Here is a 24126-nt window from a genome sequence, read left to right as displayed (position 1 = left end):
CTTAACGCTATATTTATTTTTTTTATTTTATTTAAGAATTAACGACGCTTCTTGACTACTAAGGTCCCTGCGTCGGCCCTGCAGTGCATTCCTGCAGCGTGATTCGATCTCTGGGTCCCGTATTACCAAGCTAAGGTCAAATCCACTGCGCCACCACAGGACACGCTATATTTATTATTACTTAATTTCACTTGTTTCAAATATTTTTACGAAGAAAAACTTCAATGTTTTGCGATTAGAAATTGAATGTTCTAGTGCCCTTTTTAAGGGTCAAAATTGATCGGAGCACAACTCGCCTCTCCCAACCCCTTTTTCCCCTAATGTGCCTGATAACAAATTTCAAACAGCTATTTTGTTAAACGTAATTCAAAGATAAATAAAAAAAAAAAAAACTCTGGGGTCGACAGACCTCCTAAGCCCGGGGATAGGCATTGTATATTATGCCTGGGGGCATATAATGTTCTTAAAGAGGGTTTTTTAAAATAGTTTAAACATTAGATAAGCCCAAGTTGTGACGCCCTTCCAAAAATTAAAAAAAAAAACTTAATTAATCATATTCTATTACTGAAATTAAGGAAACTGATACTTCGCCCTCCTTGGCCCGAGTATTTCAAATTTATTCAAGAAATTATAGGAACCCACCCATGGCCCTTTTCACCCCCCTTCCCCGTCCAAAAATTATTGACGATAGTCTGTTCCAAAATTTAGGGGCCTAGTGTTTGGCCCCCTAATATAACCCCCTAATTTATTGACTATATTTTATTTTAAAAATTATGGAGACTGGCCCCTGGCACTTCTCGGACACTTTCCTTAAAAACAACTTAATAGCCGTAATTTTATGCTATGACTTGTTGGAGCTGACCCTTGGTCCTGCTAGCACCTTAAAGGAAAACATTTTAATGATATTTTGTTCCAAAACAGAGGGGATGTGATACCTGGCCTTACATGGGCTGGCCCCTCCCCCTTCATTGAAGAAAAATACTTGTTCATAATATTCTGTTCTGGAACTTGCGACATATAGCTCCGGTCATTTCTAGAGCCCCCCCCCCCCATCAGAAAAAAAACTAAACTTAATTGCAAAACTTGTGAGAGCTGACTACTAGCTTTCCATGACCTGAAATTCCCCTCCCCCCCCCCGAAACAAAAAAATAATAACACTATTTTGTTCAAAAACTAACGGGACCCAGCCCTTTGCCTCCATGACCCAACACATACCACCAAAACAAATTTTTAACTATAACTTATTCAAATATATTTGGGAGCTGACTCATAGCCCCCCTTGACCCAGCCATTTCTCCCAATAAAATTGTTATAAAATAAATATGACTGGTATTTCATTCAAGAACTTATAAAAGCTAATCCACTCTATTATCAAACCTCCATCCACCCCAAAAAAACATTATTTAAAATATTTAATTCCAAAACTTATAGGAGCTTAGCCCTGTTCCTCTTGGGACCAAGAGCTCCCTTCTCCTCAAACAAATAACCCATACCACCAAAATATATTTTTAACGATAAAATATTCAAAAACTTTAGGGAGCTGACCCCTGGCCCTCCAAAACCCAAACCTTTCTCCCAATAAAATTAGCAGAACAAATATGACTGATATATCATTCAAGAACTTATGAAAGCCGACCCATGGTCCTCCATAATCCAACCACCAGCCATCCCCAAATGTATTAATGATGCTCTATTTAAACGTTTAAGGGAGCTTAACCTAGCCCTCCATGCCCGGATACCAACTTATCAACGATAAATTTTATTCCATAATTTTATTAAGCAATTACAGGAGCGAACCCATGGACTTCTTTGCCCTCATTCCCCTCAAAAACAGTATTAATGATAGTCTATTCCAAAATTTAGGGGACTGTTTTTGGGCCCTCATTGAATAGAACCCCCAGAATAACTTATTAAAGATATTTTATTCCTAAGATTATGGAAGCTGATCATTGGCCCTCGTTGTCCCATTCCCTCTAAAAAACAACTTACTAACGGTAATATTATGCTAAGACTTCTTGGACCCTTGGTCCTGCAAGCCCCCTAAATAAACACTTTTTAATGATATATTGTTCCAAAACAGAGAAGAGGTGACACCTGGCCTTACATGGGCCACCCCCATCCCCTGAAAAACAAAACAATTACTATTCACGATATTTTATATCAAGACTTATGGAACCTATCCATCCAGTAGGACGCAACCACTGTTAAAAAAACGTCTCTATAAATAAACATAATTTCAAGAGTCCTAGGAAAGACTAATAAAATTAAATTGAATATTTGGTATATAATAATATTAATTACCAAAAGCAAATCACTTAAAGATTTTACTATTTTCTCACACAACTGCTATAATACACATAAAGTTAAAATATTTCGTTTGCACTAAACGCTAAATAAGTTACGGCGAAATAAAAAAAAACAAAAACAATAATGGCCAAGTTAAAGTGATTCTTTCCCTTCCAAGTCATAAATAAAATTATTTCAAGAATCACAGTTCAGAGTGTAAGTTGGACTAATCAGATCTCTTCTTATCATTTTATTCAATAATTTTTAATTATGAAATTTTCTTCCAATTTTAACATTCAGGATTGTTTAATCATTGGTCCGTTTGAAAAACATAGGGGTATGAACCATTTTTGCAATTTAAAGGTATTAACCTTTCATACAATATAGAGCGTCACTTGAATATTTTTAAATACTTCAATTTCTGCATATATAAAAAGATATTTTGGAGTAGGTAATCATAATATACTTGAATCTTTGGCAATCAAAATGAAAAAAAAATTAATTAAAGGAAAAATTTCGGAAAAAGAAATTTTTAAAGGAAAGTAGATGCAATATTAAACTGAAGATCAGAATAATTCAAAACCTTACGATAATTCAAACTCAGAACAATCAGATATTACTATTAAAGCATAAATGAAACCAAAAATGAACCGTCATTTAACAAACAGTCATAACAAAAAAACAACTAAAAGGCTCTAATATCAATGAATAGATAAATTTTAAAGCGAGTAACACTCAAATTGAATATGCAAATGAAGCTTAAAACGAACAAAAGCATTTTTTTACTGAAGCATGAATGAAAACCCACAGGAGCAAAAATTAAACAAAACAATCATAGTAAACAAAAAACAACAAGTACTAATACAAATGAATAAAATAAGTATAGGAATTGCCAATTTTGCCCCACTTAGATCACCCCAGCAATTAGTCCACTTATCATTTGAATTCAAAAAATTGTAAATGAAAAATTCCGACATTTTAACAATTTACCATAAAGAGCCTTAAGATTAGAACAGGTCTTGGGAAATAAGTATTTTTGGTGTAATAAAAAAATAGTTTAAGTACATTCCATTCTTGCTAAACTACTGAAAAAATTTAATAGTTTAATATGACTTAATATTTAATAGATAGTTCACTATCAATATGTAGAAAATTATTATTATTTTCCCTTTTATTTAAATAGCCTTCAAAATCAAACCTTCATGTAATTTTTTGAATTTCCTTTCAAAATCAGCTGATGTAGAATTTAATCGTTTTGGTGCAATGATATCAACCAGTTGAGTTGATCAATAGTTCTTGGTTGATCAATACAATAGGATTTGAATACATACTGAATCTTCGAGAAAGTTGTTAGAAATTATTTTGGAATTTTTTTTTGCATAGAAAGAAGCTGCATACACCATCTTTGTTCGAACTGAGAAAAACTATACGCCTTTTGTAATGAAAGGATGAAGCAAATAGGAAATGAGCACAAAATGAACAGCTGACGAAACAAGTAAAGTTATTGTGGGAAAGCTAAGATGGTATTTATTTTTGTCTTGACCTTTACAGAATTTAAGCTATGTTTATTACCTCTTAATTTTATGTGTTTCATATATTTTACACGATGAGAAACTGTAATGTTTTCTGTAATTAATTTTCTCGTTTAATTATTTATTCATTAGTCAATTCATATGATTTATACATAGCAGGCAATTCTAAACAGAATGAATAAGCTGTTTTATAATGAGCTTTTCTTTCTATTATATTTAGATTATATCAAGTATTTTAATCAGAAGTGTGTCAAGACTTAAAGAACCTAAATGTAACATAGCGAAAGCAGATAAACCTGAAGCACTGAATATAAATTTAAATACTAAGAAAGAATTACTAACATTTCCAGAATATTTAAAACTTCTACGATATAAAAATAAATGTTTCTATAATTCTTTTTCCTTTTATATTAAGGAATAAAGTTATGATAAAATTTTGGGGATCCACTCCTTCGAATCTTTTTTTAAAATACTCTCTAAATATATATCCACAATTAACATCAATTAAAATTTTGCATTGGAATAGAAAGATAAGGATTTAATTTATTTGAAATCTTTTAAATTGTACTTTTCCATCTGAAATACCAAACAAATCAAAGAATTCTATAACTATATATTTAGAATAATTGAAATAAAAAGTCCAATGAGTTCCAGGTGATCCAATTAAATCATAATTAATTGTACCACGTTCTCTTTTAATGATAAAAGTTTGGTCAGATATCTCAGGTAAATACACCTCTAAAGTAAGGAATTTGGTGTAATTAAGCCTTTATATCAATATTTGTTAACGGCGTCATTTGACTTTTTTTATTTATACACTTGTCGTTTTTTTGGATAAGGGGATGAAACTTTAGTACCCATGTTTCTTAGAAACTTTGAAGTTTTCCATTCCAAAGATTGTCTGTATGCCAGGAAGTCTCGAAGCTCCACCGATTTCCCCGGGTAGTTTCAATGCTCCGCCAGAAGAGCTAGCAGAAAATCTATCAACAACTTTTTTATCGGTATTTGTTCCTAAGGTTGCAACACTACTTATTAAGATAGCTCTTCCAAGTGCAACAGCTAAAGGTAGTAAAAACCTAAAAATCTTCCATTTTGAACAAGCTGTTTGTATAAAACATCAATATCACATACTTTATTTTCTTTCTTAAATTTTCAATTTTGTTCATATGCCTTTGGCTTAAAAAAATTGAAAATGCCCTTAACTTTTCTTCTGCTGTGACTTACACGAACGTGACATTTTTGTTTTGCTTTACAATATTCTTTTATTTATATTTTTTGAAAAGTGAATAGATAAAATTGTATACTTAGTAAAACTTTGCCATTCATCGTTGAATTATTTTATGTGATAAAAATCTTATATTTTTTACTTTACTTCAACCTACCTTTCATTCTCTTTTGAAACACTTCAGCGGGATCTTTTTCAAGAATATTTATTATGACTTTTTCTATATTGTCTAAACGTTCAGATAACTGCATGAATACCTTCGAGTATAGCAATAGCGTTGAAAGACTGCATCTGCACATGAACTGCATCTGCACCATTTTTTGGGCTTGCAACATTTCTGATTGTTCTATCTTCTGTGTTAATATCTTTTTTTTTACTTTTAAGGTAATGTTTAATCATAGTCCTTTATCATCAGCTCTAGTCAATATATTGTCAGGTAATTGATACATTTTAGAATATTTGCTAATATCTTTCGTTAATTTCAAATTGTTTAGGATTTGATCCTTAATAATATTTTGCTTGAAATCACTTAACATTGAAAGATTAACTGCAAATTAACTATTTTCAAAGTTTGTAACATTTTCAATTCTTCCATTCTCCGTGTTTATATCTTCTTTTATTATTTTAAAGTATTTTTAACAAATTGTCCTTCACCATCAACACTAATCAACCTATTATCTGATGAACTGTGTATTTTAGTTAATATACTAATATCCTTACTCAAATATTGATGTGTAGGCTTTGTTAGTTAACAACTACACCTTTGAAATTGCTTAAAATTATTTTAACATACTGTAAAGTAATATCAACACTGTCTGATTTTGTATCACCTAAATTAGTTAAGTGCCTAACCTATAAATTAAGACTTCCATTATCATCGAGTTATCTACTTTCACTTTTATTTTTACTGGTTTTATTTTCTAAACTTCCAAATTTATTCATTGGTTGTACAAATAAGTTTATTAAACAATTTATATTTTTTGTAAAGGTATGTCAAAGTTGTTTCTATACTTAAAAGTTTCTTCTTTTGGTTTCAGATCAAAAAGCAAAGAGCCATTACCCTTTATTGCATGATTGAAATAATTAAGAAGTTTACCTTTTTTAAGTCAAATGGATGGTTTTGTCTAGTTTTATTAATTTGTTTGGATTTGGACATTAGAAAATGAAAAATAATTACAATTTATTTGTAAGATTTTAGTGGTATCAAAATAGCTTTGAGATACATATACTATTGATTCATCTCGTTTTCTACCTCTTACAAATAAATTTCTTAAGTTTTTCTCATCCTTTACTAATACAAAATGGTCAAAGATAAATTAATTCGTGTAATTAGGGTCTAAGTTATCTACTTTTTCGATATCGTCTTTGCAATTACTTGCAAAAATATAATCTGTTCACTGTTTTCCTTTTAAACAGTCTAGGTCTTGAATTAGTTCTTGATTATTGTCTTCTTCGAGATCTTTAGTATACAAATAAACTTTGTAAAAATATAAATAGTCCCATATTAAATTTAAAAGTAAATTTGTTTTAACACTACCTAAACTTTCACAAATGATTAATCGAAAAAGCCATTGAGGTACAAGCGAATGTTTATTATGCAATTGCTATTCGAAGGTTTATAGTGATATTCTTTAAAAGCCGATACATCTGACTCATTTACTAAGTATAAACTTTTAATTAAAAAAATAATTAGCTAACTAGCTAAATTTACTACCTAGCTAACCAAACTGCCTAACTAATTTAATGCTTAACTAACCTAACTGCCTAACTAACTTAACTACCCAACTAACTTAGCTAACTTAACTACCCGACCAACTTAACTATCTAACTAACTTACCTATTTAATTAACTAATTTGACTATAGGTTTAAATATCCCAGGTACCGTTTTTACTTTATTTTTCAAAACCTTTCTTTCAGTGTCATTGGGGTTTGGAGATTTTTATTTTTTTTTTAAGAATATTCTATGTTTGCTTGCTCTTAAAATACACTAAGTATCTGAAAATCTTTCCACTTTTTCGAATAAAACATCTTTATGATTTTGCACTAGTCTTTTATCTTTAAAGATATTTGTTTTAATACCTTTCAATTTTTGATTGCTTTAGTTTTATCGTCACCGTCATCTAAATAAGTGTATACTTTTGATTTCAAACCTTCATACTATGATGTTACTGTTTAGGATAATTCAACCTTCAGCATACCTATAAATTTAATATTGACTACTGGAGAGTTCTGACGATTGTCTTTCTTAAAATCTGAAGGATCGAGTTTTTCATGAAGGTCACCCTTAATATTTTCACAAGAATCTCCAGTTCGAATTAAATAAAAGAATATCCATACCCATATAATATAAGTCAGTGTTTTCACTGTATTTTGGTTTCATGTATTCATTGTGAAATTCATATTTTAAAGCTTTGATAACTCTAATAAAGCAAAACCGAATTAAGTAGGTTTATATAGATTTATTTTTGACTAGGCCATTTTGGATACCGAGAAATTCTCGCTAAACATCATTTCCGATATAAAAATATTTTGTTTAATTTTTTTTTGTTATAAAACTAGCTATTATTTCAATCCTAGCTCTTTTTCTAAAAGTTTCCATAGTTTTACAGAACAATCATCATTAATTAAAATACATAACTCTTTCTCGATTTCATTCGTTTTCTTTTTCTCGTACTTTAATATTATGATATATATTTTCTTTTGAATAGGGTGATTTGTATTCTTTGCTCTTTTTTCAATAGTAAGCCAATGTTTAAACACAATTCTAAATTCTTATAATGCAAAGCATGATTTATTTTATAATGTAAGGTTGTACTTAATTTAAGAGCTAGGTTTAACCTTATTGTATAAATGATTAGGGTATTCTAAATCAATTTAAAATGGCTCCTACATTATCCTTATTCATTTAAGATTGAACATAATTTTTCAATTGATGGTAAAACTCAAAAGAATTGTTATTTTTAAATGATTGTGAATGTTAATACATATTAAATCTTTTCCGACCCAACCAATTAAACGTAATCTTTCAGTTATTGGTAATAGTTCAAGATACTATTTTCTTAAAAAATTCTGGTATATTAATAGATTTTAAATCTCTTTCTCGTAAATTTTGAGATACCGCCCAACCATACAACCTATTAGAATCTAAGTACATTAAATAATTAGAAGGTTTTATTTTATCAAATTTTTTCGTATTTTTATTATTTGCCTTGGCATATCAATTCCTGTACTGAAAAACACTTTCCATTATTCCTCTTTCAATAAATTTGTAAATATTCTTTTCAGAAAATAAGGGAATTTCAGCTTTAAAGTGTTTGAAAAAAGCTTCCCATGTTAGTCCAGGTGCAGAAAAGAAGTGAAAGGTTCTAGTTTAGAGTTATTTAACTCTCCGCTGAATCAAAAATACTATTATCAGGAACAAATTTTATAAGGAATAAATGAGAGTCATATTTTGAGAAACTACAAATTATAACGGGTTTCTTTATATTCCATATGGTCATATGGTCATGATCTAAATGAAAATTCTTATTTACTATTTCCTTTCCACAACTATGACAGCTTTTATTGGTTTTATTGCTCTACTTTTCTCTTTCTTGTCTTGTGTATAACCATGAACTCTCTGTCTATTTTCATAAGCTTTGGCTGTTTTTGTACACGCTTCTATTATTGTGGCTACAAAATGCCACTAGATTCTCAACCAAAGTATTCGTAATATCTATTTTGTGTTTATCAAGAGAAAAAAATATTTGGAATCTTTAGGATATAAAGATATATAATCTATGAAGAATATTTAACCAAAAAATATTCAGGAATACTTCGGGGGACGGCGAAATAAATCAAAATATGCTAAAAAAATGTAGATTGTCAAAAAGGTGAACTCCTATATTTTAGTTCCGGCTTATAGCAGGATATGCTAAGGTGAATATGGAACTACTCAAAAGGTACTTTTTGTATGTTACCACTATTGCTACTATTACTACTCCAACGACAACTACTTCCACTTAAGCTAAGGGTGCTAAAGTGAAATTTCAGGGAATATAAAGTGATTTCTATATACAAAATTCATTAATTCAAATTAAAAATATACAAAACCATATTATGCCCCAGCAGATAGCAGAGCTTGTAAGGCTGGGGCAGCACAAATGCATAAAAAAGACACAACGTCTCGTCATACTAATAATTCTAAAAGGAGAGAGAAAAAACTAAGACAAAAAAAAACATACGAGAGAAAAAAAGATACAAGGTAGGAGATCATAGAGGAGGCCACCCCAGCGCAAGAGCACCACAGCAAAATACATACTAAAATCTATTATTAATCAATCCCGACATCCAGGCAAAGAATTATTTTGAAATATGTTTTTTCAAAGAAAATGATGTGCTGAACAAAGTCACATCACTTTGTGTTAATTTAGTCTGCCAAAGGAAATATGGGTGAAGTTTCAAGAACGGCTTAGAGTAGTAAGTTGTAACTATCAGAACGTATTAAAAGCCGATTTTTATGAATTAAAGGGCACTCTTTCCGTACTTTTTAGTAACTGCTAAATATTCGACTAATACCATTACTATTGCTGAGGCTAAGGGTATGAAGATGGCACTTTCAGGTTATGTTTAGGAGGATATTGAACAAAAAAAAATCAAAATTACTTTTTGTATGAAGCTGGTCGTTTTTGCTGTCATTGAACTACTATTAGTAGTACTATTAAGGTTTTAAAAGGGTGTAATAGCTATATCCCAGGAAGAGCTTATAAATTAACTTGGAATTATCAGTGCATGATTTGTAGAACGTTGAAAAACAAAAGGTTCTTCAATCATAACTCTACTCCAATTCCTACTACTGCTGTTAGTACTACTACTACGACTAAAGGAATTAAGGAGGGGTTTTCAGGGAACACTAAGGGGGATGTTGAATTAAGTTGTTACACGCTATTTGAATGTAGACTGTCAAAAGAGTGGATCAGCAATTAGAGTATTATATTGAAAATTTCAGGTATGTTATTTGGTAAGTTAAATTCCTAAAAATTCACTATCTGCATTATACTATTACAAGTAGTAGCAGTACTAGCACTAATGCAATTCGAACAACTATTGCTACGGCTAATAGGATTTATATGGGGCTTTCAGGGACTATTGGTATGTGGTATATTGGTGTATGTATGCTGTTAAAAAGGCGTATCAGCCTTATCTATAAAATGGCTTAAATAGCACAGGTAAAACAATCAGATTATAGGGTGTGAACTTTGAATTGAACAACAAAGGTACAATATACTACTGCTGCTGTCAAAATAATATTTCTAATGCTCTTACTATTACTTCTACTACCATGGCTACTACTATGTCTATTACTAAGAGTATAACTGTGACTCTCAGGGCAACCTGAAGGACGTGTCAAACTAAATGAAAATCTACTATGTACATGTGGATTTTCAAAGGTGTGCACCAGCACTATCCTAGCAATAAATCAGGATATTAAGCTAAAATTCCCGGGGTTACCACTAAAACTACTAGTTTTGCTCCTACTTCTACTACTATTACTTCTACTGTTGTACTAGACCACTATAGTGTAGCTACATCCAGGCTGTCACACTATACCAATTTGTCAAGATATCCAAAAAGGAAAAATGAGAAATGCAAGAGGATATAAAGTAGAATCATTCAGAGAAAGCTAAAATTGGCTTAAAGCCAAATCAGAGGGTACCACGCACAAGCTAGTTGTCAATAAAGCGTCTGAGCAATATCTCAATAATGACTGACGGCATATTATCAAGATTTGCAGGGTCACAGCTATTACTGTTTCTGCTTTTACTATCAGACTAAACTAAAAGGGCGAAACTGTATTTAGGGTGTACAAATAGCATATATACTGTGTCCTGGTAACTTAATTTGGTTTTCAGTTTTCCCTTTCACAGAAAACTGAGGTGTGAAACAAAACCAAAATATACTTGTTGTATCCAGATGTTCAAAACAACTTATTTTATCAGAAGTTGTCGAATAAGTTTGTCCAACCTATAGAGATTTTTTTCGGTTGTTCTGGAAAATATTGCATCAATAGTCAAAGTGTTCGAAGTAACAGAATATGAAACCCCAAGCTAGTTTTGCAATTTTGGGGAACAGGGATGAGGTAGCCAGACTTCTGAAGTCTTACGAGTTGGTAGGTTCTAAATGATGTAACGCAGTGATATTTTTGATTTTAATTTGACTGCAATGTTGTGAACGAAAAAACTTTAATAATTTATCTGTTCCAACTGATAAGTATATTTCCATTAACAATTCAATTTTGAGCACTACTTCATAAAAATGATATACCAATTAGGCTTTGCTGCCACACTATCCACTCTTTGAATAACTCTTTTCCGCTCTAAATGCTGGTTTCACAGTCTTTAAAAGCTTGATTCTTCTTTAACCCTTTCCTTTTCCTCCCACTATTTGTATCTTGCGCAACACTCCTTCGATAATAAAAGAATATAATTTTTGTTCAATGACAACTGTAATTTATAAATAAAAGCCATTTTTCTTTCTTAAGAGTCATATGAGAATATTTCTAGTTTTTCTCTATGATAAAATCGTTAGCTGAAAAGAAAATATAGGATGAAACTGGTTATCCAGAATGTGACTCTTAGCATTCTGTAAATATATATTAAAACATTTATAAACATAAGAATTTTAGTAAGTGACAAGAGGACCACTGGATTATAGAGAACACGACTAGATCATATTTTTTCTGCAATGCTCGAAAATAACATAGTTTTTGTCAAATCGTACAAAGTGGCTGGAACCAGTATGACACAGATAATGTTGAGGTAAACTAACTGAAGCTTTGTCAATCCATGGGATCACAATAGCATTAAGAAAATTGAAGAATATGCTCTGGTTGCATTTAATTTAAAATAAGAGACTCATTAAGAATTAAGAAACATTATGAATTAGGAATCTGTTTGCGCTTTAATATTTAAGAAGTGAACACAAGGTGACCAGAATAGCCTATCGGTTTTTCACTTTTTTACAATTATGATTTATTTCTTGTTTAATAGTCTTTTTTTTAAATAGTTTTTTTTTCGACAACACATATTGATTTTCACTTTTGTTTTTGCTTTTCAACAGATAACTGATATACAGAAAAAAATGTGTGAATAGAAAATAAAAAATTAATTGATAGTAAAATTAGCTTTTGTGTTCTAGTTTTGAGGATAAAATCTACAAGGATCAAAGCATACTGCCTTAAAAAGTACTATGCCCTTGATTCTTCATCAATGTCGCCTTATTCTAAAATCCTTGCAGCTGCAGTAAAACCTGGCTCATCATAGAAAGGAACTGCTGCCATAAACATACAAAAATTTGTTCTTCTGATCTGTTTTTCAAAGCTGCCGGGAATAAACTAGTAATGAAAAGCATCAATCTCCAGTAATCAGTAAGAAAATCAGCAAAAACAAAGAAGTGTCACACATTTTTTATTTTCGTGTACTGTTTTTGTGAATTTGTCAAATAATTTCGAAGCTGACGGCTACATAGTTAAAATCTGTAGCTCAAGTTTAGTATCTTTACAATATTGAAATATTATGAATTATAAGGTGCTTTTTGTTAGTTTAATTTTGCCTTATTGCCTTCGATGAATCAAAAATTAAAACCATTATGATTGTTTTAATGTGTGTTGTAATGAATTTTCCTTGTTACTGTGGCCACTTGTAACAGTGTTACTACAACCATTTTTTCTTTTGCTTTTCGAACTGGCTGTTCTTCCTTTATTTTTTTAGTCATGCATTAAGAAAAAAGCATAATTCAGTCTCTCATTTGTTTTTTTCACCATATGACGCAAGACACTAAATTCGGATAACTTTTTAAAGTGTTAATATAATTATTACCTCTGACTTTGATAGTGTTATGCCTTCTGCTGACCGGCTATAGATCCTTGTGAGAAATCCTTTTAACTTAGATTCTCTTTTAAATAATTTGGTTCAAAATAAATAGAAGATCCCAATTAAAATTATTTTCTTTATATTGAATGTAAATATGCTCAATCAGTATGAAGTCTAAATTGTTCTCATAGTTTTTCAGTGATGCAGTTGAACATACAAAGGGTTTCGTCTTTTTGAACGAATTTATGCCAAATATATTTTGTCTATGTGAAACTTTCCTTAATGATCGTTTATGATACATTTTAAAACTTGCTTGGTTCTCAGACTGAACGTAACAATAGAACAATTAAAAGTAAGGGAAGTCTTGTTTTTATACAATTTTACTGAACCTTTCAACGGTGCTAAGAAAATTGAAGTTTCAAAACTTTGTTTAGAGGTTTTTTCGTGGAAATGATGAACATGGTGGGTGGGGAGCTGGCTGCTCTCAAATAATCGTTGACTCTTAAAAAGGGCCATATAAATCCAAATTTAGAATCGTGTGAACCCCCTGAAGTTTTATACGACCACCGAATCCAGAAAACCTTGTATGTCCTTAGTGTATGACTAATACTCTTTGCCTCATGGCTTAGGGGTGTTAATTTATGTTCTGTAGATATTTTGGAACAAAATGGCTATCTCACAATTTCAGTCATCCCCGTTTGGTGAAAGGAAGGGTCGTTGGGGTGGGAGTATAATTGCCTTCCATCACTAATGGCTCCTATATTGACCTAAAACTTCTAATTTTTAACCAAATAAGTCGCGTTTGATGTTTTCACAACTATCACTTCCATAATAAACCTAATTGCCCACGGTTCATAGACTACTATCAGAGCTCGGTTATTCGAATGACACGAAAAGACTTGTTATATGGTATTTTGGCAATTTTGATTAATATGGTTATTTGAAATTTTTAATAGATGTATTTTGGGGAAAAACGACGTTTTGTGAGGTGGCTGCCCTCTGATCTCTTTTACTCTTTAAAAGGGCATTGAAATTTCTGATCAGCAATCCAACGAGTATACACGACCATCTTTTCTATAAGAATCTCATATACCCCATGGACAGAGCTACCTTAAACTCTTGCCCCGAGGGTTTTAGGATGTTTATTTCTAAAAGGCATCATATCAGGATCCTTCATCTACGCTGAATATATTACTATCTCAAAATATTAATTGGGCTTGCTTTGAGAAACGGTGGGCATCGGGAGAGGGCTTTTGTGCTCTCAAATTACTTTTAACTCATAATAAAAGCCCCAAAGCTTCCAATTTCAAATCAAGTCAGCCCCATCTAAAGCTTATTCGACCACTCATTCCATAAAATCTTAAATTTTCTCTAGGTATAGCCTAAAAGCCTTGCCCCAGGGCTCTAAGGGTTGTAATCCCTGAAGGCATTGTTACGTGCTCCTTAGACTATTTCAGACTTGATGGCTGTCTCATAATTTCAATTGGATGCGCTTGGTAAAAAGAGGATAAGTAAGGTGGTGCTAGTTACCCTCTATCAATTTGAATCTTAAAAGAAACTGAAAATTTCCAATTTTGAACCAAATGAAAATACCCTAAATTTTATGTATCTATCCTTTTCCTAAAACCATTAATTGCCCCCGAGGCATAACTTACAACCTTTTTCCCAGGCTCTGGGGGTTTGTTTAAACCAAAAAGCCTTGTTATATGATTTATAGACTATTTTGAATATAATGGCTATCTCAAAACTTTTATTGGATGCAATTCAAAAAAGTATTACCTTTGTATGGGGAGGGGGTAAATGCCTTCAGATCACTTCAACTCTTAAAACGAGTACTAGAACTTCTCACAGCCAATCCGAAGTTCATAGGACTACCCATTCTATGAAAACTTTATATGTCCACAGAGTATAAATTAAAACCATTACAAAGGGAGCCGAGGGGGGGAGATTGAAATCTTTAAAGACACAATATCTAGACCTTTCAACGATACTGACAAAAATGACAATCTAACATTTATATTGGATGTATTAGAGAAATGATTGGCTTGAGGAGGCTGGTGACCATCCATTCACTTTCGACTATGAAAAATGGAACTAGAACTTGCAATTTTCAATCGAATAGCCTCTTTTGCAAGTTCTACGATAACTCCTTCTATACAAAGGGCCCTGTTATAAAAAAAAACATAACACATTTTGCCCATATCATTCTCTCTTTAGGCAGCACTATTGCCCCGCCTATTATATTGCAAAAGGGACAGAGGAAGCTCAGAAGACTTTGGTGCCTTATTATGCAAATATTGAAGGAATATACTATGTTCTGTGAATGTCGGTGTCTAACACTGATTACAAATCTTACATAGGCCCTTCTTGCAGAAAAATCATTGGGCTACAGTCTGTTCTGCTTTTTAAGCAGCTAAAATTGATGCATCGCTAAAAGTTACGTCTTCATTAGATACTAATAAGGTATCCGATCGTGCTTAGAAAGACTTGAAAAACTAGCTGGAAAATTTGAAGTATCTTAAAAATGTACTATAAGGAATTAAAGGTAGTAAAAGGAGGTATGGTGAAGAAGTGGAGGTAGCATTTAACCTTTGTAGTGAAAATTCAGTTGGTAAATAAAAGTAAATGTAGAGGCAGCCAAGTAATAAAATTAAGTAGAAGGGAATTTCTGCTGCATTGGCATGGATGAAATAGAAAATAATAAGTACTAACACTAATGACATTGCATGGTTGCACAACAGAGCTATAAAAAATCAAAATTTATTCGAATTAAATGTAAGCATATTCTAGTCAAATGTAAGAATAAAATTTATCTCTACTTGTTTACACAGGCCATGGAGTTCGTTTCAAGCTGCTGCAGGGCCTGGAATTGTATAGAGAATATGGATTAGTTTATCCACATAATGAAACAAGAACAAAAGAAGAAGTTAAGTTTAATTCTGATTTACTCAAATTTAGATTTTGACAAAGATAAAGTAAAAAAACAAAAGTGAGTAAAATACGCAAACATGTTGGACTGGAATACCATATAAAGTTTAACCAAAGAGAAAGTCACTTATACATTTTAGTAAGTATCTATTACGAGTCTCAGGTTCCCTTTTGGGAAAACCTAGTCTTCTATTTTGAGCCCAGTTTAGACTATCAGTGGCAAAAACAGATATGAAATGTGTAAAACTAATGTATTTTTGTTGGTGACTTCCGATGTAACTTTATCGTATTTATTTTATCATTTATTTGGTTTTAGCAAACAAAGCTGATAAATTTATCTTTTGAATCTGGGGTATTTCCATATTCTCTTAAATGAGTTAGAGTAATAGCTCCTTACACAGCAGGCCCTCAGAATGACCCATCTTACTAGGCACTCATTTCAGATTTGCTGGTTTTTAGCAAAATGATTAAAAAAGCCATATTATTAACTCAAGCTTAAGATAAGGCTGAAGGATTCAAGAAAAATTAGTTTTCCATAGAAACTCAGGCACTCATTTCCTGGCCGAAATTTTCAAGTTTTATTTTCAATATTGGTTAAACCATATTTTTCATATTGCATTCTAATATAGATGTATTTTCTTAAATGTTTTTTCTTTTATCCGTGATGCAAAAGCATCATACAATAGCTAAGAAATAAAGACTCATCTCTTTTGATATCGTCAACCATTATTTGAGAGAATATTTTATATTGCACTGATAACTTTTGAAACCTCCTATTCATACAATACTAATAAGGAGAGAATTAATGCCAGGCTTTTATTCTTACTCAATTGTAGTATCTGTTTTGGCTTTTTCTACACTTAGCCATGACTTGATGCCCACAACTATTCCAATTTAATTCAAAAATCTCAAATCAATTCATATTTTAATCCTAACACTCTCTTTGCCGATTATAGACTAAATAACAAAGCTAAAGAATTAAGATTCTCTCTACCGTAAGTGCCCTCTTGTAACTTATTGGTTCCCTAAAAAGAGGAATCGTAACTCAGTAAAATATCTAAGAAGAAAAAATATTTATTTTGATTTCGAAATATTTTTATTTTCAAAATAGCATAGTAATAATCTCACTCTTTTTTCTCATTCTGGTTCAGATCATTGTCTTTAATATATTCCACCAATGGATTTAATCCGTCTTATAGTGCATTTATATGCATTATGTTCACTTTTTCTACAAAATAAGACTGTTCCTCTAACTTAAATTTTTACAATGATATCACATAACTTGCAAAAATCTCAAAGTTTGATTGCATTCAAAGTTTGACCCACAACCACTTGTAATTTCCTTCTGAAACATTGGATGCCTTTGGTTTCATTTTACTGCTTCTAGCACCTTCAACAATCAACAGAGTTAAAGCATACATATTCAATGCTAAAACTGTGCTTTCTATGAACAATAATCTATATGCACTATATTGACGCTCTGAACTCTGTCAATACCGTGGTAAGTAGATGAAACATTTCTTGTGTAAGCCTTAGCATCACAAGTAATGTTGACTCTCAAAACCCATTGTCGTTGGATTACGAAGGATCCTGGAACCAAAATGAAAGTCTTTCAACCTCGAAATCGACTGTTATCGGATTACAAAGGTTCAATAAACCAAAGGATGCGTCGTTATCCCGCCAACCTACGTCTTTCTTGTTACATAAATAAACATTAGACGTCTTTAACAAGGTCGTTTAGATTTGTGTAAGTAAACATTAGACGTCTTAAGGGTTTGCTAAGATCAATTTTTCATATGAAAGGGATTTCCCACTTGAATAGAGGCTTGAAGAATACTCTTGAAGGTTGTTAAAAATTTTCCTGGTAGGATTTTAAAAATTTAAATTTGCATATGTAACCAGTAACACCTGCTAAAAATATGACATTAAAACCACCTGTATGTAAACACAAAAATAAAACAAAATCTGCGTCTTATAGAAGGCCCAGAAGAAACAAGTCCTGAAGACGAAAACTTCTTAAAGGGTTGATGACTCCTTATTGTTCTCGGCATACCCATTATGGGGATTGAAGGATCTGAAATACCTTCACCACAGATGTTTCGAAAAAGGAAACATATTTTTCATTATATATACGTCTTCAAAATTCTGCAAATAAAGGGAGAAATTTTGCAAGACTAACTGGGAAAAGAAGCTGGGGGAGGGAAGCAATACCCACAATAATGTTTGTAGTAACGTCTATTAGTTTTAGCTTTACTTCAGCATTAATTTTTATTTTTAATTCTGTCAGGATTTATTTGTATCAATCTATATTAGTGTGTTTTTGCTGTTATTATACATTCTAATATTGGCTTTTTTCGATTTCTTTCAATTAATGACATAAACATTCTCATCCAGGAATGGTCAGCATATTGTTATTAGTATATATTTCTGGCCTTCTGAATGCTAAGGTCCACTCAAAATATATTAATTTCGTACAGGACCTTCATCTTAACGAAGTGCTTTAACATATTGATATTCCTAGCACTTGTATACTTTTTATCCGGGCTAATCAAAATTGTTTTTGTTAATTTCACCGAAAGACTAAAAATTAATAGCACATTCTTTCAGTATCTTAGTCGGGCTTAAATTTGCGGGGGGGAGGGGTATGTCTTCCTCTAACAAAAACTTGGTTTGATATATATTTGCACTAATGTGAGGAATTTAATCATGTTGATTCAGAGTTCAAGGTGAAAGAATTTGTTTAGAGTTGGATATTATTCATCATTAAACCAATAAGGTTTTCAGTGAATTTTAATCCCTGTGAAGCTAGTTAAATTTCGTGATCTTTGGGAAAGGATTATAGCTCCAGACCTGAATAAAATTATTATTCAGCATCTCAATAAATGGTTGATAATCTTATGATAATAATTGTCAAATGACTTAGACCGATAATTTGTTTGTTCCAACTTCACTAGTAAGCAAACAAAAGAGGGAAGTTTTCTGTAGCAAGAGTCGTCGTACTTGCAAAGAGTAGCACCTTCATTGAACTGTGGGGAATAGATAACAGAATCCTACACTTTCCTCGCTGATCTGTATTCTAGCTTTATTGACTAGCATTTTCTTTTCAATTTAACCCAATTGCCCTCCAGTACCATCTTTTCTTCTGTTTTTGTGACATAATTTTATCTTTTAGACTGCCATGATTCTTGGATTACGCTTAATTAAAGAAAGAGAATCATGAGCGAGAAACTTTTCTTTAATACTGTTCGAATTTTCCTGCGCGATCACTATCCAAGGGCGCAGAATTAGAATGCATTTTAACCTCAGGCCTGAGTTTCTTTGTCGATGATGCAATCTTATAAGCATGGACACTTTTATTCTGAGTGTAACACGCAAGGCAAAGTCAGTAGCAATGTCACAGACGACATAAATATTATTGACATGTGTAAGCTCCTTGTATCAGCCACCAAAGAGAATAAAAATATACTATGTTTTGTCAAATTCAATCCCAGTGAAACTGAATCCATCAATGATGGTGTTTTTGCAACACTAACTACGAAAGTAAATGAGATTTCTTGAAAGTAAGATAGATTTACTAGCTTCATGACCCACACGCTCTTAAATATGAACTCTTCAAATGCTGAAAAAGTTAATAATGCGTTAACCTCGGAGTGTAAGTTAACAAACGTTAAAAGTTAACAAATTTAAGGCCATCAAATTCTGTAGTGCTTAAAAATTGTCAACAAGATCAGGGATCCTCACTGTCATAATCAGTTTATTGACAAAATGTGCAAAGAAGCTTCAAATAATAATACAGATCTCAAGTGACCGAATAACAACTGGAAAAGTAGTGCTGGTGGTCAACCGTGGGGCGGTATTGTGACTAAAGTAAATTCCACTTTTCGTTCACTGCTTGTAAAATCTTGTGCTTAATTTCTTGCTGATATAGCTGATAATATGCTTATCTTTAATGTTTATCTGTCGACTTAGTACCGTAATGTTATGTCTGAGCAATTTTTTGCTCTTGCCCCTGGAAAGTAATGTAGAAGCATTTCAAGCAATATCTCTAGTAATTCTGCATGTTGAAGACTTAATCTGTAACCTAACTATTTTATCTGCCTTCTCTTCTCTTATTTATAAAATATAGTCATGAATCTAACGATGAAATGCACCATGTAGTGCTTTTTAACTGAAAAGGCACACTTCATCATAGAATTGTACTTGGAAATTCAAAAATCTGCCCTTTTGACCAAATCGATTATCATGGGATTCACGTTGGCAATACCATTTCTCTCACTCATCATCTCATAACAAAAGGCATCGGCCACATATCAGCTTCATATGCCTCTATAGCATCTCCTAAGCTTCGTCTTAATCACCGTCATCTGTTAACGCTGTACAACACTGCTGCTCTCCCTAACATCCTCTACATTGCACCATTCTGGAGGATTTAACAAATTCCATTTTCTTCTCTTTTGCAAAATAACTACTGAGATATCCAGCTTAGACACGGAATTCAAATCTCGTTAATTGTCTTCACAAAACAGATTCTACCCTAGCCAATGCTAAGCTTATGAAGAAGCAAAACCGAAAGATATCAAGACACGCTTTGAGTCGGCATCTTCAACTCTAGTTACCTTTTCATAGTTGGATAGTGACATTTTGTTGTTTTTTTGTTTGTTTTTTCTCTTTGTAGTATTTCATAATTTTCTTTTTGTATGAAGACGGTTTTTCAATAGGTAATAATAGTAATAATAATGATAATAATAAAATAATAATTATTATTAGAATAAAAAATAGTAATCATAATAAAATTAGGCGTGTTACTCAGGAATTATACGTAAATTCTGTAGCACCTTAATGGCGCCTAAGTAAAGAGCAAAGTGAACTTAAATTATTTTTTTTTCTAACCAAGGCACTTCATATAGAAAGAGATGTTATAGAAATCGTGATAAAATCTCATTCGATTTTAAATTGAAAGCCTTAGTGTCTTTTTGAGAGTCAAAATTTATTGGGGGACAACCAATCCTCTTTCATACGCCCAACAATTTCCAATCGTATCTAATTAAATTTTAAGGTAACGATTTTGTTCAGCATAGATTAGAGTTCCAGAAATTTTGTGTTGGAGAATATTGACCCCCTCCTCCCAAATTACTCGGGGTTAGGGCAATAGGTTATGCTTGTTTCACAATATTGACCTACAAGACTTTTATGGAAGAGGTGATCAAAATTACTTTGGAGTGGGCTCATTCGAGTGAAAATCAAAAGTTCTAATACCACTTTTAAGAGTCAAAAGTTATGGAAGGGCTATTAGGCCCTTCTTCTCCACCCTCTTCTATAAATTTATCAATTGAAGTTTCGAGATAATTATTCTGTTGAAAATAGACAAAAGATGAAACAACAGAGCTGTGGGGATAGACCATAACCCCAGAGGATGCAGGTAAAGGCTGTTAGTACTTTCCTGGGGGATTTAAGGCCTTTAAGGAAGGGCTGGTCGTTTAAACTTTGGAGGAGTCTCATTTTATGTGAAATTAAAAGTTTTTAGTTCTTTTTTAGAGTAAAAAATAAATGGAAAGCTTCTAGCTCCTCCCCAACACCCTCTTTCCTCAAATGCATGATTTTTTTTTTTAAACTTCAGACTGAGATAATTAGATTAAAAATTGAAAGTTCTAGTAACCTACTTAAGAGTCAAAATGATAGGAGGTGAACTACCTCCACTTTGCGGTCTCTTTTCTCTAAATATATCCTATAAAACTTTTGAGACCGTTGTTTTGTTGAAATTAGTCCAAATTTCAAATAAATATGCGTCCTGAGTTGACAAGACCCTCCAAAGCCCCCAGGGGAAGAGCTTTTAGTTATATAGGATTCTAATTGTCAACATGTAAGTTTTGTATGGAAGGGGTGGTTGCATAAACAAGGAGGGTCATTTGATTTTAAATTGAAATTTATATTTCCCTTTTTCAGATTCAAATGTGATCGGAGGGCAACAAGCCTTCCCACTGCTCTTTTCTACCAAATTTTTCCAGTGAAGATTTTAAATAGCCATTTTGTTCAAAATAGTCCAAAGTTCAAATAACTGTGGTTCCGGGTTTGATAATTTCCCCCCTTGAAGTCCTTGGTGCAAGGACAATAAATTTTGCTAGTTTCAATTGCTAACATATACGGTTTCTATAGAAAAGCTGATCTTGTAAATTTTGAAGGGGGCTATTTGATATGATATCGAGAGTTCTTGTGACCTTTTTAAGAGCAAGATACTGCTTGGAGGGTAGCTAGGCACCTTTCAAGTCAATCAATCCTCCAAACACGTCTAATTAATATTTTGAGATATCTATTTTGTTCAGAAGAGTTGAAAAGTCTAGTAACTATGTTATTTGGGATTTCCGCAGCCATATTTTCCACAGCCCTCAGAGCAAGGGCTGTTCGTTATGCAATTAGCCCATTTATATACCTGCTGTATTTTCTATTGAGAAAGATTGGTATTTTTGACCTTCAGTGTCCAAAAAGACAAAGTCACTCAAGGTGAACTTTCCAATGAATACTGAGGGAGCCAATTGAACAAAATCAAAACACATTATGTATATATGGATGGTCAAGAGGGTTTATCTCAGGAACGAATGATTATATTTATTTGAAACTCTTAGGAAATGGTAAGTGGAATGATCAATTGACTAAATTGGCAATTTTCGCAAGGTTCTACAACTGCTAAAGCTACTATAACTACTAAAACTATTACCAGAACAATTAGTGATTGTTTAGCAAGTACTACCAAGCTTGAGTGTATTAAAGTGGAAATGTGAGGAAATGGTGAGGGGAGGGTTAAACTAAATCAAAGTCTAATATGGGAACACGGGCATACGTAATTAATAAAATCAGCAACTTATTTGGAACTGATTACCGTATTAATATGAAACTTCCAAGACAATATGAGGGGAAATTTAACTGGCCAAAATGCAATATCTGAATGCTGCTACTGCTGTTACTGTTTCTACTACTACGAATACTATCACGTTACTGTTACTGTCAAGACTAAGGGTATGAAGATGAAAATTCAAAAGAATATAGAGGGCGATTTTAAATTAATTCAAAAGCCTCTCTGTGTATGCACAGTGGCAAAAATGCGTATCTCCGGCATTTTTTAGGGAATTCAGTTGAAATTTCAGGGAATGCTTAATGAAAAAGATCAATTGACCAAAATACCTTAGTTAAAAGCAACAACTATTACTAATACTAGTACAACCTCTACAAATGCAGCTTCTGTAGCGATTATTGCCATAGCTATGGATATTTGGGTGAAAATTGGAAAGAATGTTTATGAGAAAGCCTAATTAAATCAGAAACTCGTATATGCATACAGTTTGTCAAATAAATATCTGATATCTTGATGAGAATTAGTTGGATGAGAAACTGAAAGTTCTAGTGCCCTTTTAAAGAGTCAATTCAGAGAATTGGAGGGCAAAAAGTCCCCCTTCTACACCCAACATTTCACCTAATACACAATTAATACACAAAATACAATTACAGTTTTATATACGCATTTTGTTCAGCATAGTTGAGAAGTCTAGCAATTAAGTTTCTTGGGATTTTGAAACCCCCTCCACAGCCCTTTTAATCCCTTTATAATCTTGGCCCTATTTTTTTCCTAAAAACCTATAAAAAGGCCAAATATTGGTTGTAATGTTTTCTAGTTATTTCGGTAAAAATTAAATATGGGAAATTTAAACCTAGAATAAATATTGTTTTTATCAAAGTAAAAGATAAGTTTTTCCCGATGAAATTCAGCAGTAAATTACAAATATACAATATCTTATATTATTTTTGTTTGCTACACCTTTTTGGTACACTTTTTGTGGACTTGGATATGGACATGGAGAGATATTGAGAATATGATGGACGACCACTTTCCTTTGGCATTTTTGAATACTTAGTAACAAAATGCTTACTTACAAGGCAACTAAAGAAAACATAGATTTACTTTTTTGACAGGTTTTTTTTTTCAATTTGGGCCCTTAGTGTAGAGTCAACATTAATTAGGCATTCCATCAGGATATTCATGTAAAATAATAAAAATCTCAATCATTGTTTTTAAGACAATTTTAGTTCTTCTTCTGCAGTCTTTCTTATTTTCATTTTTTACAGAAATGAATTAAAACGAACAGAGATTACATAAAAAAAACAATTTTTCTTTACAAAACTATGGAGAGAAGTCATGTCTTGACAGAGCAAATAAAAAAAACTATAAAACTATAAAAAAAACCAATGAGCTGAAGTAGCTTATATTCAACCAAACTCAAAACGAACAGATAATAATAACAGATATATGAACTA

General features: G+C 32.1%; 1 protein-coding gene across 3 annotated transcripts in view; it reads left to right on the top strand.

Annotated features, from left to right (window-relative positions):
- The first annotated feature begins 11696 nt into the window (after nucleotides 1-11696).
- The window catches only part of LOC136026775 (galactosylceramide sulfotransferase-like), a 94765-nt gene continuing 82335 nt past the window's right edge, over nucleotides 11697-24126 (top strand). For all 3 annotated transcript variants that reach the window (XM_065703492.1, XM_065703484.1, XM_065703479.1), the window contains exon 1: nucleotides 11697-11841. In XM_065703492.1, coding sequence (XP_065559564.1) covers nucleotides 11768-11841 — 74 coding nt within the window. In that variant the 5' untranslated portion in view covers nucleotides 11697-11767. The remainder of the gene's footprint in view (nucleotides 11842-24126) is intronic.

This window comes from Artemia franciscana, chromosome 1 (genome assembly GCF_032884065.1).
Source record: "Artemia franciscana chromosome 1, ASM3288406v1, whole genome shotgun sequence".
Lineage (NCBI taxonomy): Eukaryota > Metazoa > Arthropoda > Branchiopoda > Anostraca > Artemiidae > Artemia > Artemia franciscana.
This window is presented reverse-complemented; position numbering and strand designations above follow the sequence as displayed.